The 16,013-nt window shown below is 39.7% G+C and overlaps 1 protein-coding gene across 6 annotated transcripts in view; it reads right to left on the reverse strand.

Moving 5' to 3' along the window:
• The window catches only part of CCDC9B (coiled-coil domain containing 9B), a 55,250-nt gene extending 40,550 nt beyond the window's left edge, over positions 1-14,700 (reverse strand). For 3 of the 6 annotated variants that reach the window (XM_081934831.1, XM_081934827.1, XM_081934832.1), the window contains exons 1-3: positions 14,248-14,700; positions 5,728-5,841; positions 3,287-3,391 (exon numbers count right to left, since the gene is read on the reverse strand). In XM_081934831.1, coding sequence (XP_081790957.1) covers positions 3,287-3,391; positions 5,728-5,841; positions 14,248-14,268 — 240 coding nt within the window. In that variant the 5' untranslated portion in view covers positions 14,269-14,700. Of the gene's footprint in view, positions 1-6; positions 1,787-3,286; positions 3,392-5,727; positions 5,842-14,247 lie in introns of those variants that run through there. The other 3 variants (XM_081934829.1, XM_081934828.1, XM_081934830.1) reach the window with 3 other exon arrangements.
• Between the last annotated feature and the right edge of the window lie 1,313 nt (positions 14,701-16,013).

Here is a 16,013-nt window from a genome sequence, read left to right on the forward strand (position 1 = left end):
GATGACCCTAACTGTTCACTCTGCTAAAGTGAAACTAACCTTTAGAAGATGTTAACTATTAACTGCAACTGTTTTGGAGGGAAACTTAGAACATTCATATTTGGGTGGGCTTTTTCAAGTACTGTAATTAAGGCCTTGTGGGCCCAGAGTATAAATTACTGGGATTTCTCTGTTATTCTACAGTTCCAGTTTTGAGTCAATAAATGCTGTTGTATCTATGCTGGTCTGTTCTTGCCTACTGAAGCCCACTACACAATAAAAATGATACCACATGTTTACCAATGCAAATTACAAATGATACCACATGTTTACCAATGCAAAGTCAAAGGCTGATTATGCTACACGAATTAGAGTGATAAGGAAATAAATTGAATTGTGGCCATTCAATTGTGTTGAAGGGATTGTATCAGTGGTTGGTTGCAGGTGGTACGCCCCGGTACAGGCGTACTGGAGCCTGCCCGGAGTACTGGATACTGTTCCAGTACAGTGCTCCAGAGGGCCCACCCGCCCACCTGCCCAAGCTCCTTACCAGTCTTTTAAGTCTTCGGCGCTTCCACGCATGCACATGGCACTTACAGCGCCTGCGTGACGCTCCGCTGAGCAGCTGGAGCGTCACGGAGGTTCACGGAGGTGCTAAGACACATGCGTGCACTGCACGCGTCCATGTGGATGCCACCGGGCCCATTCCAACCGTACCGGTTGGAACAGGATCCGGAACCCACCACTGGATTGTATAATCTATTGAGTTGTTTCATAAAACCATGAACCGTAGTAATGCAGTGCTTAGAATGCAGTATTGAAAGCTAATTCTCCTGACTGCCAGGGGTTCGATCCTCACCAGCTCAATGTTGACTGAGGTCAGTAAAATAAGAACCCAGATTGTTGGGGGCCATATGGACTCTGGAAACCGCTTAGAGAGGGCTCTAAAACTCTGTGAAGTGGTATATAAGTCTAAGTGCTATTGCTATCATCACCATGACTGTGGTGAACTACCAGGCATGTGGGTGAATAAATAAATACATAAATAAACTGAAGAAAAAAATAAGGCAGTAGAAAGGATAGAGTTTTATAAGGTTTAACGAAAGGATTTGAAACTATACTAAGAGAGCAGTGGTTAGAATGCAGTATTGCAGGCTAATTCTACCGACTGCTAGGAGTTTGATCCTGACTGGTTCAAGATTGATTCAGCCTTCCATCCTTCCAAGTCAGTAAAATGAGGACAATGTGCTGACTCTGTAAACCGCTTGGAGACGTTTGTAAAGCACTATGAAATGGTATATAAGTCTAAGTGCTACTGTAATTTAAATGTGCTGTGTAATTTGAAAGTCTTTCCCTAGTGGAGACAAGTCTAAAGTATAATTAGTGGAGACAATATGTATATCTTTGTATTTACTTTGCAGCTTTTCTTATACTGTAACATTCTATTAGCCTAGGGAAAGAGTGTAAATAATTATGAGGACTGCAGTAGCTCTGGAGATAGTTTAGAATCACAGTTCCAGACTTAGAAGGAGCCACTTGGGCCTGGAGCTCAATCTCCTGTTCAGGCGAGAGATGGCGGCCTTACTCCTGCTTGAACACATCTGGAAAAGAAGATCTCACCACCTCATTTAATATTTCAATCTCCTATCAACTTGCTGTTATTGATAGGTCATTTTGATAGGGCACCCACTTTTTGTAATTTAAGATTACAAAAAATGTAGAGTAATATAGCCCCAGAGTAGGTGCTATGGAATTCCGACATGTCCATCTGTATGATATCCCTTCAGATATTTGTAATGTGACATCATATTCCTTCTCAGTCATCTGTCTTCAGATTAAGCATATCCAGTTATCTCCTTTCCTCCATACTGGGCCATGATCTTATGCAGAAGATGAGAAAGAAGAATTATGTGCACCTATGTATTATATTTTTAAAAATTCCTAAGAGACTAATCTAAAAGTTGCTACTTTATATTTTTCTTACTACAATTTAAGCTGCTCACAACCTGGTGCTCTGTTGCTCTACAAATTCTTCCACCTCTATTTAAAAGAAACGTCAAGTCATCCTCAACTACTGATAGCTTCATGTACACATCGATATAGTTTTCTTGGCAGCATTACAAGAGAAACTTTCCATTGTGTTTGATTCTGTAATGTTTTTCCTACTTTCTACCCTGTTTCTTTCTCAAGACCAATATGAAAGAGTGCAGAGAAGAGCAACAAAGATGATTAGGGGACTGGAGACTAAAACATATGAAGGATGGGTGCAGGAACTGGGTATGTCTAGTTTAATGAAAAGAAGGACTAGGGGAGACATGATAGCAGTGTTCCAATATCTCAGGGGTTGCCACAAAGAAGAGGGAGTCAAACTATTCTCCAAGGCACCTGAGGGTAGGACAAGAAGCAGTGGGTGGAAACTAATCAAGGAGAGAAGCAACTTAGAACTGAGGAGAAATTTCCTGACAGTTAGAACAACTAATCAGTGGAACAGCTTGCCTCCAGAAGTTGTGAATGCCCCAACACTGGAAGTCTTTAAGAAGATGTTGGATAGCCATTTGTCTGAAACTGTATAGGGTTTCCTGCCTAGGCAGGGGGTTGGACTAGAAGACCTCCAAGGTCCCTTCCAACTCTGCTATTGTATTGTATTATGATTATTCAGGTTTTCCCACCTTCTCAGGTCAGTTTCTTCTATCTTTACATAAGGAAATTGATAAAGTATGATAGAAATAGTAATCCATCACACATATGCACTAGATTAGGAAATGTGAGAAAGTAAAGTTGGAGTTGCTGCCTGTGCTTTGGAAAAGCAGCTGCAGCCATCAGAAATACATTCTTTGCACTTCCCACATTCATCCAGATGTTCACTCCTACATTTTCTCAGGAGTATTCCAGCTGCCTGGCTAATTGAGCTGCACCCTGATGTTTTGAAGGATGTACTGATGTCCAGAGGCAGCCTCACCCCATCCAGTCTTTTGACTTTACAAAAGCAAATAGAAAAAAGGGTGTGTGTAGCAGGAAAAGTAAAAACAAACAACCTACAGATGAAGAAGTGGAGGTGACATCTGTAGATTGGCAGCTATTTACAAGCAGGCAAGAAGACTTGCATTCAACAACCAGGATCACAAGTTATTTGGGAGTCCAGCTTGGAGCCCAGCAGTAACTAGAAAAGGAGCAACTACACTGAAACAGTGCAAGAATGTTTGGGAAAAGGCAAAGGTTTCCTGTTACTAAAATAATCTAATGTAGCTAGAATCTCCTGTCCTATTCCAACATTTCTTTTTCAGCAGAAAAGGCAGTGTGTGTTTACATGATGTGGTTTGGTGATGGTGATGGTAAGGCCATCTGGCCTAGCCTTCCTTGAAGTGACAGCCATTCCTTCTCGCTCTGCTTGTTTCTTGTCTTCTTCTATTTCCTGAAAAAGTGACATATTTTTTTTTTTACCAGGTCAGCTGTCAACAGCAAAACAAGTAAACATTAGAAACAGCATTGCCAAGAGAGAAACTTAAAGAAGCTTTAAAAAATTATATGTTTCCCACAAAGAGTTCTTGCTGTCATTAAATATACATACACACCAGTGGTGGGAATCAATTTTTTTACTACCAGTTCTGTGGGCATGGCTTGGTGGGTGTGGCAGGGGAAGGATACTATAAAATCCCCTTTCCCTCCCGATCAGTTGGGACTTAGGAGGCAGAGAATAGATGGGGGTGGGGCCAATCAGAGATGGTATTTTCCGGTTCTCCGAACTACTCATAATTTCCACTGCTGAATACCACCTCTGAGACACACCAATGCTTTACCACTGTATTATCTCATGTGCGTGGATAACAAAATCACAAAAAGCTGTATTTGCACAACCATGCTCAGCTAAAATGTGGTTAGCTACTTGGTAGTTGAGTGTATTAGTGACCTGTATTTGTGGACCCTGGGCATGTTATTCTCTCTATAACATGGCATTTGCATAATTTGTGTGGCTGTGCCAATATCTCAGGGGTTGCCACAAGGAAGAGGGGGTCAAACTATTGCCAAGGCACCTGATGGTAGAACAAGAAGCAATGGGTGGAAACTAATCAAGGAGAGAAGCAACTTAGAACTGAGGAGAAATTTCTGACAGAACAATTAATCAGTGGAACAGCTTGCCTCCAGAAGTTGTGAATGCCCCAACACTGGAAGTCTTTAAGAAGATGTTGGATAGCCTTTTGTCTGGAATGGTATAGGGCAGTGGTTCTCAACTTGTGGGTCGGGACCCCTTTGGGGGTCGAACGACCCTTTCACAGGGGTCACCTAAGACCATCGGAAAACACATATTTTCAATGGTCTTAGGAACCAAGACACCAATTTTATGGTTGGGGAGTCACCACAACATGAGGAACTGTATTAAACGGTGACCGCATTGGGAAGGTTGAGAACCACTGGTATAGGGTTTCCTGCCTAGGCAGGAGGTTGGATTAGAAGACCTCCAAGGTCCCTTCCAACTCTGCTATTGTATTGCATTGTATTATTGTAAATCAGCAGAAGTGATTGGATTTATAAGTTAGGGTGCCATGCAAAGTTTAGTCTAGTTGAAAAGTTGCATTAGAGAGAACCAGCTGGGGTACCAGTTTATTAGAGGCACCAGGCTAGAAACTGGAAAACTTTGAATCCTAGTCGTACATTAAGCACAAGGCCAGTTGAGTGACTTTGGGCCAGTCATTCTCTCATAGCCTTAGGAAAGAAGCAATGGCAAATCACTTCTGAAAAATGTTGCCAAGAAAACTGCAGGCAGCCTTGCGCAGGTAGTCACCCGGAATCAAGGCCGGCATAAAATATACTAAGTAAAAGTGGATAAGAGTGTTAAGCAAACCCTATCATTTTAGCCATTTTGTTGAACACATTGCACTTGAATCAGTTCGTACAAAATGTTAAACCCAAAACCACATTGTGGTTTAGTATAAGCTGTGAATCTGGATCCCAGCCATTATCTTGCAGATTAACTGTTCCAGAATTTGTTCCAAAATGTTTAGAATAGAATAACAGAGTTGAAAGGGACCTTGGAGGTCCTCTAGTCCAACCCCCTGCTTAGGCAGGAAACCCTACAGCACTTCAGACAAATGGTTATTCAATCTCTTCTTTAAAACTTCCAGTATTGGAGCATTTACAAATTCTGGAGGCAAGTTGTTCCACTGATTAATTGTTCTAAATTGTTCTATTTCCTGAAGATAGCTTTGCAGCAACTAAGAGCTAACATTAAGAGGGATAAGGCAGGAGCAGAGGAACTTGTGAATCTGTTTGCTTTGGTTCTTTAAAATGTGATTCTTATATACTTTTAATACTTTTTCAATTCTATTGTAAAGAACTATTGTTTTAAAAAGGTAATTTGAAATTCCAATCCCAGTAGTAACTATGTTGCCACTAACTGAGCTGTAAAGTATTCGTGGTAATTAAACAGATACAGCTTTCAGATCAACTTCTTATAAATTGAATGAAAGGTTTAACTAAAGGATTTGAAACCATATTAGTGGTTAGACTGAAGTATTGCAGTCTAATTCTGCCAAATGCTAGGAGTTCGATCCTGACTGGCTCAAGGTTGACTCGGCCTTCCAGCCTTCCAAACTCAGTAAAATGAGGACCCAGATTGTTAGGGGCAGTATCCTGATTCTGTAAGCTGCTTACAGAGGGCTGTAAAGCACTATGAAATGGTACATAAGTCTAAGTGCTTAGTGCTATATTAAGCAACACTATTAGAAAGTAGAAGCTAGAGTTCATACATACTTGATATCTTCTCATGAGAGCTTCATTCTTCTTTCTCAGAGCTAGAATTTTTTTATCCAGTTCAACATCTTTCTCTTCTTTTTTCTGCAACACTGCATCATCCATAGCAACATCCTAAAATACAAAGAAAACCTTTAGCGGTGTTCCACCAATGGCCAATAATACAGAATATTATTTATCATTATATGACCAGTGTGATATCTGTCATTCTACTGAAACCATGTCTGACAAGTACTTGTTAGTACTTCAGTAATTCATTCTGAACAAAATTAAACCTTGTTTTTTAAAACAAAAAACCATGTATAAAAGTATCATTATACTTTATCATCCATTGCTATTCTCCAGCAGCATTTTAACTACAAGTAATCCTTGACTTAAGACCACAATTGAGCCTCAAATTTCTGTTGTTGTGAAACATTTGTTAAGTGAGTTTTGCCCCTTTTTACTACCTTTATTGTTACAATTATTAAGTAAATCACTGCAGTTGATAAGTTAGGTCCATGATGGAGAACCTATGGCACGCGTGCCACAGGTGGCATGCGGAACCATTTGTCAGGGCAGGCAAGGCGTTGCGCAGGGCACGCTGACTTTGGCCTTCTTTTGAGGCCATTTTTTGCCCTCCGGAGGCCTGAAGAAGCACGAAAAACCGACCCTACAGACAAACTGGAAGTTTCGGAATGGACTTCCAGTTTGCTCGTAGGGCCGGTTTTAGCCTTATGGAGCCTTCAGGAGGCTTCCCTGAAGGCTCTAGAGGGCAAAAAACAACCCTACGAGCAAACCAGAAGTCACTTCTGGGTTGCTCATAGGGCCGGTTTTAGCCCTACGGGAGCGTTCAGGGAAGCCTCCTGAAGGTTCCATAGGGCTAAAACCGGACCTACGAGCAAACTGGAAGTCCGTTCCCGAACTTCCGGTTTGCCCATAGGGGCGGTTTTTCGTGCTCTGGAGGCTTCAGGGAAGCTCTGAAGCTCTCCCCCCGCTTTTGGCACGTGAGCTAAAGAAGGTTCGCCATCACTGAGTTAGGTGAATCTGGCTTCTCCATTGACTTTGCTTGTCAAAAGGTCGCAAGAGATGATCGCATGACCTTGGGACACAGCAACAGTAATAAATATGAACCAGTTGCAAAGCATCTGAATTTTGATCACATGATCCCGGGGATTCTTCAAGGGTCGTAACTGTAAAAAATGGTCATGTCACTTTTTTCAGTGCCATTGTAACTTTGAATGGACACTAAATAAACTGTTGTAAGTTAAGAACTACCTGCATTGATAGGGTTAACTCCAACCGATGTAATTCTTTGACAGATCTGAATAAGTTGTTAGCTTCTGAAGCAGTGGTGGGTTTCAATTTATTTTACTATCAGTTTGCTCGTGCGCGTGTGGGCAGATCCCCCCACTGCCACCAGTGGCCAAACGGTATTATGGAGATGTTATAGGTTCTTCTTGGGGGTTACTTAAAAACTGTGAGCCCTGAGGCAAAAATCTTACAGGACAAGACACGCAATGGTGCTGGTGCTCTCCAGATATTCCTTTTCCTCCTGATGTTTAGTAAGGCCATTAAAACAGAGTTCATCCAACAGGCCTTGGAGCTGTTGTGCTATGACCATGTTCTCTCTGACAGTGGAAAGTCTTTTGGTTTATTTTTATTTTATTTTTTTGGTTTGCACTAATGATTGCTCCCAGTGCTATTTGTGGGTTGCATCATAGTATTGATTTGTTTTCTTTTTATTATATTGTTTAAACCCAATTTGCAGAGATTGGAATGTAACCAACCACACAGAGAGCTGTTTACAACTGAAGCAGTCTGTAAGCCCTGTAAATCAAATGAATTAAATAAAGAAGAAAAGCTTCCATTCTTTGGCAAACACTAATTATTAACTTGATTTTGTTACTTAAACTATAAAGCCTCAAACAATTTGGCATAATTGAACAAATAAAATATTAAAATTTTTGACAGCAAGAGGCATGCTTTACAGATTGTTGTTGAGAGCTCTATAAATAGATTGAGATGATACTATACCAAGGCCTAAAAGCCAGGTTCATTGAGATCTTAATTTTTTAAATTTGCTACTGAATTTTGAAGGCAAAATTTGATTTTGCTTTCAAAGAACATAATCTTTTCAAGATAGTCTGCAAAAGGAAAGCATCTGTGTTAAAAAAGCTGATACAGAATCTCAAATACAGATGTACTTTGGTTGCAGAAACTAGGAAATCATTTGTCTACATTTTAGTACACTATTTTTTAAAAAGATGATTCATTTTTTAAGGATTTTTTTTCTCCAGATAACCCTATCAAGATAAAGTCACATATATTCATATATTAAGCTGCAAAATGGTCGAATCTGAGGCACAAATATTGTATTTTTTAGGTCTCTTATTACAGCCTCTAGTAGAACAATATAGTTTCATTTACATCACAGACTGTAACTAACGTACGTAAATTTTCCTCAAACTTTTCAGAAATTGTACACTATCACATATGGAATGAGAGTTTAACATACATAGCATTTGAAATACCTACCATTTCAGAATGTATAAAAATATCAGGATCTCCTTTAAACACAAATGTTTGCAGTCAGAAACTACAATTCCATTACATCTGAACTTAATCCACTAGTCATTTGTTTATAGTGAACTTTTTGACAGCTTTGATGGGAAAAGGAACCAAACATTGGGAGCCAAATAAGGTGAAAAGAGACACAACCAGGTTTAACACTGCATCATTTTTAGATGGTATGCTGTCCACAGATAATGTTCGTATATGGAGGGATAGATATTAAATTTTGCAAAGTGCTAAAGTACATGTGAGACGGAGCTGTAGGCAAATGTTTTGGAAGATTTCAGGGCAATGATACCAAAGTATTGGGAGATTTTGGATGGCAAGGCTGAAATCTTGCAAGATCTGGCAATCTCATAAAAGTGAATCAATTTTCAATTGATTACTTTGTTTATTCATTTTTAAGCCCTTATTCCATCATGTAAATTCACATAATGATACCCACATCTGAAAAAAGGTATCTAAATATAAATTCAGTTGCACTGGTGGAAAAGGGAACAGTGAGAGATGAAAAAATTGAGCAGGATAAGGTTCATATTAAAACAAAATAAATAAATAAAACAGGGTAAGAAAAAGCTTCCCAAATCCTACACGGGTTACGTATTGGAGTTCAGTGGCTATAATAATAAATGTAAATAAACAAACAAATAATCTGGAACTTTTGTTCCTTGTACATCAGGTGGACACCTGGTAGGAAACATAATGTACTGTTCACTTAAAAATTGCTAAGAGAAAATCTCCAGTTAAAAATATGAATGGTTAGCAGAAAATGAATAGCGTAAAGCAGTGGTTCTCAACCTGTGGGTCAGGACCCCTTTGGGGATCGAACGACCCTTTCACAAGGGTCACCTAAGACCATCAGAAAACACATATTTTCGATGGTCTTAGGAACCGAGACACCAATTTTATGGTTGGGGGTCACCACAACAAGAGGAACTGTATTAAAGGGTCGTGGCATTGGGAAGGTTGAGAACCACTGGCGTAAAGGATAGTAGGGAACAAAAAAAATGTAAACCTGCCAAAAGAATGAAGGTCAAACTGCTGAGCCCCTACTATGAAATGCACCTGTATTTCTAAAGCTGCTTATTAAATCCATCTTATCTCAGAGTAATTGTCTGATAGTCACCCAAAAGAAATGTTAGAGTGAAGAAATAAACAAGGATAAGAGGCGGCCAGGGGATTTATGGAGCTAGATGGGTTACAGCCAAGTAGACTTGGGGACTGCAATGAGACCCTTCCTGATTTACAGAGTTGGGAGAACATTGTTGGTCAGTGCAAATTTCACATCCATATTTTTAATTTAATTCTAAGCCTGGCTCTTAATAAAAAGAGACCTAAATTGATGGTGACAAGAGTTTCAGCTTAATATGCAAATTTTATTTCGGCTGAATAATTTTCCCTGCAGGAGAATGAAATACAAGATTCTTTATTATCTTCCATCAGGCTTGCAAGATGAGTGAATTGGTCACTTCTGCAAGCTGATGAATTTTCATGAGCATTTTTGTGCAACTGCTTCCAACCTGATTTGAATACTACTTGGTCAGATTTTTTTAAAAAAATCTCCTGTATATTCATTATGTGGATAAGCTCCAGGCAATGCATCATGAAATGGGAAGCTGAGTATTAGGTATGTACATATGCAGAATGGAACTGAAGCAATGCTCATTGCGAAGGATGCTTTTTTAATGCCGCATAATGCAAAAATATAGGGTGGCCCAACCACATTCCACAAGAGTGAAAAATATTGTAACTCTTGTGCAGAGGTAGTTATTAAAGTTATATAGAAGACTGTCTGTTACATATATAGGAAGGTCTTGGTATTTGTCTACAATGGATAGGATGTTCAATTTGCATGCTAATGCAGATTTACCTAATTTAAATTTTTGAAATCTATTCACAACCCTAGGTGAAGCTAAAACCCGAAATCAACATTTTCCCTTAAGTTTTGCAAAGCAATTTAATAATTAGAAATCTACATAAAATGTATACATCACATAAGGACCAAATGTAACAAAGATTGTAGAGAAAGATTATGTATGAAATTCATTAAATTAAGGGAAATCGTTTATAAAAGATGTGTATATTAGAAAAATGCACCTTTTAGGAGATATTTATATGAAAATCTACATTAATTGCCACAAAGGTCTTTTTTTACTCACAAAATTCTTCAAAGTGTTAACAAATGAGTATACATTTAATATAAGAAAGTTATCTGAATCACTTTTTCGGTTTGTTATCTATATATTCCTTTTAGAATTTTTTATTGGCCAAGTGTGATTGGACACATTTGTCTTTGGTGCATATACTCTCAGTGTACATAAAAAGACAAGATACATTATTCAAGAATCATAAGGTACAACACTAATTGATAGACATAGGGTACAAATAATCATTTGTATTTCAATTATTTTAAATCAATTAATACTTTTAATTATTAAGACATCAACAGGTTTCATTTGTATATCCAGCATCTTTTTCCATATTATTCTTGCAGTCTATGTCCGTTTTCACCCTTAAACGTCTTCCACTTCCATAACATTATTTAAATTTACTGCATCCATAGAGGCGGATGCTTTAAAATTTATTTCTGAGTCCACTGATCAAAAAATACACTTCAATATGTTGAATGTTAATATATTTTGCTCCGTTCTAGTAAGTCGAATTTAAATGTACTTCTCTTTAAATTCTTCAGTTCCTTCTGGTGCCCTCTAGTGTCCAGCTTTCAAAAAGTTCCATCCAATCAAGATTTTTTTTTTTTTTTAAAAAAAGGAATTCAAAACCATAATATTTGGCCACGGAAGGAGTTTTACAATTAATTCCATTGAATGACAATTTTCTCAGACTTTTTTTTCCTCTAAATTTGATCTTCCGTCTTCCTCCCTGTATGATCAAATCACATCACTACGCTAATTATTCACTTTTATAGCCTATCCCAGGGGTGTCCAAACTTGGCCACTTTAAGACTTGTGGACTTCAACTCCCAGAATTCCCCAGCCAGCAGAGCTGGCTGGGGAATTCTGGGAGTTGAAGTCCACAAGTCTTAAAGTAGCCAAGTTTGGACACCCCTGGCCTATCCATAATCACTCAATACGCATTGATGCGTGACCCTCTCTTCTTGTTTCACCATACAGTTCTTAAACACGTCCTTGACTTACAACAGTTCATTTAGTGCCCATTTAAAATTACAACAGGATGGGGAAAAAACTGACTTATGACCGTTTTTCACGCTGACAATCATTGCAGCATCCCCCTGGTCATGTGATCAAAATTAAGATGCTTGGCAACAGACTCATATTTATGATGGTTGCAGTATCCCGGGGTCATGTGATCAACCTTTGCACCCTTCTGACAAGCAAAGTCAATGGGGAAGCCAAATTCACTTAACAGCCGTCTTACTCACTTAACAACGGCAGTGATTCACTTCACGACTTTGGCCAAAAAAAGGTCATAAAATGGGACAAAACTGACTTAACTGTCTTGTTTAGCAACAGAAATTTTCAGCTCAATTGTGGTCATAAATCAAGAATTACCTGCACCCATTCCTATTGCATTTAACTTATGTTGTTTCTGATCTACGCAACTCTCATTCTATGTATCAAGATTGATGAAGCATACTCTAGTACAGGGGTGTCCAAACTTGGGAACTTTAAGACTTGTGGACTTCAACTCCCAGAATTCCCCAGCCAGCCATGCTCTAGTACATACTATTTTTACTTCTTTCAGGCCTTCATTCCTCATAACAAACTACTGAATCTCCTATCTGTTACCTTTCTAGACATTTTTCTAAACAGATATTCACCAGTCACCTTTTTCATGTATTCTTGAGTCTTATCATAGCTCATTCTTCATGTGTTTGTCTCAGTCCCACCTACATATTTATGTCACCCTAGCAGATCCCTTGTTCTCTCTGAACATTAATTCAGATTATTAATTCAGATTATTGCACAATGTTTCCAAAAACATATCTGGGTTTTCCTTTATCATTATTCACTGAAGCATAACACTCAGCTATAATTAACCTAAGGATTTCTACTTTCATACACACCCACAGCAACCTAGAGAAAACAAATTCATTTTGTCTGACACACATATTAGCCTTTTCATTCACAAATAAACCTACACCTTTGCTTCAAGATGAGACAACACACATTTGAGTTTTTTTATGTGCTTTTTCTTACACTTCATACACACGCATACACACACACACAACATATTTTTTCATTCATTGGTGAATTCAGATTTATATTTATCCCTCTGGCATTCCAAACTTTTTGATATCATGGTAATCACTAAATAGGCCTTTTAGATATTGACTCCATTGTTCATTGTATTGGTCAACTGAGGCTTTCGGATAAAACGTTTTAATAAAATGAAGAAGATGTAGTCCAGTTTGTGAGCCTTAACTGATAAACTGGATCTCTACTACAGACAACATTTCCTACTAATAATCATGGCGGCACTAGCTACTTTTGGTCTACTATAGCCAGTATATTACAAGTGCAGCTAAAAAACAGATTAACTTCAAGGATTCTCACAATTTTCTGCCCAAACTAGACTCTACAATCCAGAGATTACCTTGAAAGAAAAGTACTGTTCTCGCATCTAACCAGCTAGGAGATACAAGTATGTATGTATGTATGTATGTATGTATGTATGTATGTATGTAATATAATATCACATTTATAACTACATGATTAGCACAACACTGAACAGGAGTATTTCTATTCAGGAAAGCAGGATATACAGTATTGCAGACTGAGATCGCATGTCCCATCATTTATTTATTTATTTTGTGCCAATGAATGGAGATTCACAGAGAGATAGCAGCAGCAGGAGCCAAAACAATGAGAACAAGGACTCAAATGAAATGCCCTAGAATTTGAGGCCCTCTATTAAACCCAGCTACTCGTTGATTGGTGCACACTGATCCAGGCATTGCCACAGAGTCAGCATTTTTTTCTTTCTGGCTGTTTGTTGCTGTGTTGCAGTCAGGGGATCTTCTCGCTGCCAAGCTACTGGAAAGAACATTGGCTTGGTGGGCATTGGAAATGGAAGGTGACACCCCCTTTGCCCTCGCCGGCAGAAAGCCGTATGGTACAGTGATTCAGGCAGGGAGTTATAAATGGCTCTAGCAGAACAAACGTGCAGTGGCTGTGAATGAGAAGGCTTGTTTGCTGGCCCGCTGGGGGTAAACAAAAAACAAAAAACCTAGAGGCCCCTGGAAGATGAGGAGGGGAAGAGAGTCTTCAGTCAGAAATACCCTTATTGATATCAGACAAATGTTGGAAGGGGTGGGAAGGGAGTCAAAACCAAGCATGAAGTGGGAAAGGAAAGTTTCACAGAAATTTTGCCCGATCCACTGACTCTACACTATTGACAGTCGCTGATGTTTTTCTCAGATTATGGCTATGACTAGGATTTTCCCGGTGTGCTTCCCAAATCAGTTGTTGGTGGTATGTGGCCGAAAGAGAAAGAGAAATGCTGGGGCACTGGGGGGGGGGGGAAACACTAGGGGATGAGAAGTGACAGGATAGGGCCTCAGCCCAGCACTTCACAGGATCAGGCAGCGCACTGCCAGTCTTTGCACAGATGGGTGCATCTTCTCCAGCCTCCTAGTCTTTGGGTGGAAAGCCTCTTTCCTTACCCAGCATTCTGTTTTGTTTTGATTTCTGCTAAAAATACGTCTTCCCTCTCTTTGGGAAGGGCGAGTAGGGAATCTAACTTGCCTGCCTGGAAGGAGAGTCCCATAACAATCTACTGCAAGGAAGCCACCTTTTTTTTTTTTTTTTTTTTGCCCTCCCCAGTCACCCAGCTAACAATCCCTTGGCTGAAAACAAAAGACTCTGAGACAACAATGCGATTTAAAAAAAAAAGAAAAAGCAGAGAAAATATAGTCACTCCTTGGCTTTTCAGAATGCAAGAATGGCTCCCCACATCCCTCCCGGTTACAACAAAGGCGGCACTCACAGAATGGTGCATTTTGGACATCAGAGGTGAAGCTCGGCAGATTCCACAGCAGGGCTAAAAGAGGAGAGCCATCCGTCAGCCTTTCTCAGTACTGGTTGCACTGCATACAGGATCATGTTTTGATTACAAAAGCCTTTCCTGGGCTCCCAGCCAAAAGCACCGGCTGCCTCATATACGAAAGCAGAGGCAGGCAATCAAAGCGCTTGTGTCCTCCTCTTCATTCGCCTTTCAGTGAGAATGTACGTACCCTTTGCTTCTCCTGTGATTACCTTTGCAATTCAGGTTGTCAGAGTCCCCACATGGCGCATCCGGCTAGCAGGAACTGGAAAGACTGGGAGGGTGAGGTCTCCTTGACCATCAAGAGCTCGGCTCCACATTCTTGGCACTTATTTGCATCGTGGGCTAAACGTACAAAAGAGTGTTAGGTGAACGCTTACAACAGTTTGGAAGATTCTGTCGATCTTGAGACCTGAAGATTCGGTCAATCTGAGCTTTTTGTTTTGTTTTGTTCCTTGGTAAAAGTTTACGTCATCAGAGATGGTGAAGTGCTGGAAGCCTGAAGAAGAAAAACAGAATCCTACATCCAACCTACATTCAAAAAGGGGAAGGAGGAGGATCAGTCGTCAGGCCTGCTAAAAGTCTATATTTGGCGAAGCACAGGAACAGATTGTCAAGGAGCACATTTGCAAGCCTTTTATAAAGAATGCTATCATTATTCGATGCCAGCTCGGCTTTCAAGACAAGCATGTTGTGTCAGACAAACCAGAACATTTTTATGACAGAAGGACTAACTAATTAACTAACTAACTAACTAACCAACTAACTAACCAACTAAGTAGACTAAAGAAATGCTGCAGATGATGTGCACATTGCTCTCAGTGAAGCATCTGACAGGAACTCTGGGAAGATTATGGGACAAAATAAATAGCATTCAGCCAGATGGGTTTGCAACTGGTTGAGAAGCACCTCCAAAGGGTTCTGCCAATTAGAGGGGTAGAAGTGTCCATCCTTCCTGGATGCAGGCAGTAACAGGGGTCTGAGAAGGCTATCCAGACGGTCAATGGTGGGTGTGGACTTGGATTGCTGCTGCTAGTATGCACATCAGCTGCTTGGTAGTTAACATCAGGATGGAGCAACAGAGACGGAGAAGAGGAACTGGAGACGGTGTGGTAGGTAATAGGTTTTAAGCAGTGATGCCATCTGTCTAGTGCAGCGGTAGAGTTTTTCAGATGAGAGGTGCTTGGGATGATTTAATAAAATCCTGCCCGAGGTATAAAGACACATTCCATTTCATACATTCGGTGAGTCTATGATTACCTCACCACCCCTAAGTTTAAAAATCACAGAATCATACTAGACAGGTCAATTCAACTAACATAAGAAATCCTGTATTTAAAATAATTTATTACTCTGTGTCCCTGGTCCACTTTGGGATGAAACAATTAGGAAGATTAATAGCAAGTTGAAAAGGCACAAGTGTTGGTAAGGTGGTTTTTTTTTTTTAGCCTGGTTTGCTTTCATAAGATTTTAGCCTCTTTGCAAAGCAGACATGCCCAGTACACCTTCACTCAATTCAGATGGAATCTACATCTGTATGAAGGTTAGTTACATGCAAGAGTCATAGATAATATAGACATTTCCCTAGTTCTGCCAACACCCTAAGGGATAATATATGGTTATGATGCAGCCCAATAGATGAACTTGTTCTACAAATGGGCAGTGCTGAGCTTCAGGGTTTAATGATTGTGGTCTATGGCATCTTTAGA

The sequence above is a fragment of the Natrix helvetica genome, assembly GCF_964273705.1.
Source record: "Natrix helvetica genome assembly, chromosome: 1".
NCBI lineage: Eukaryota > Metazoa > Chordata > Lepidosauria > Squamata > Natricidae > Natrix > Natrix helvetica.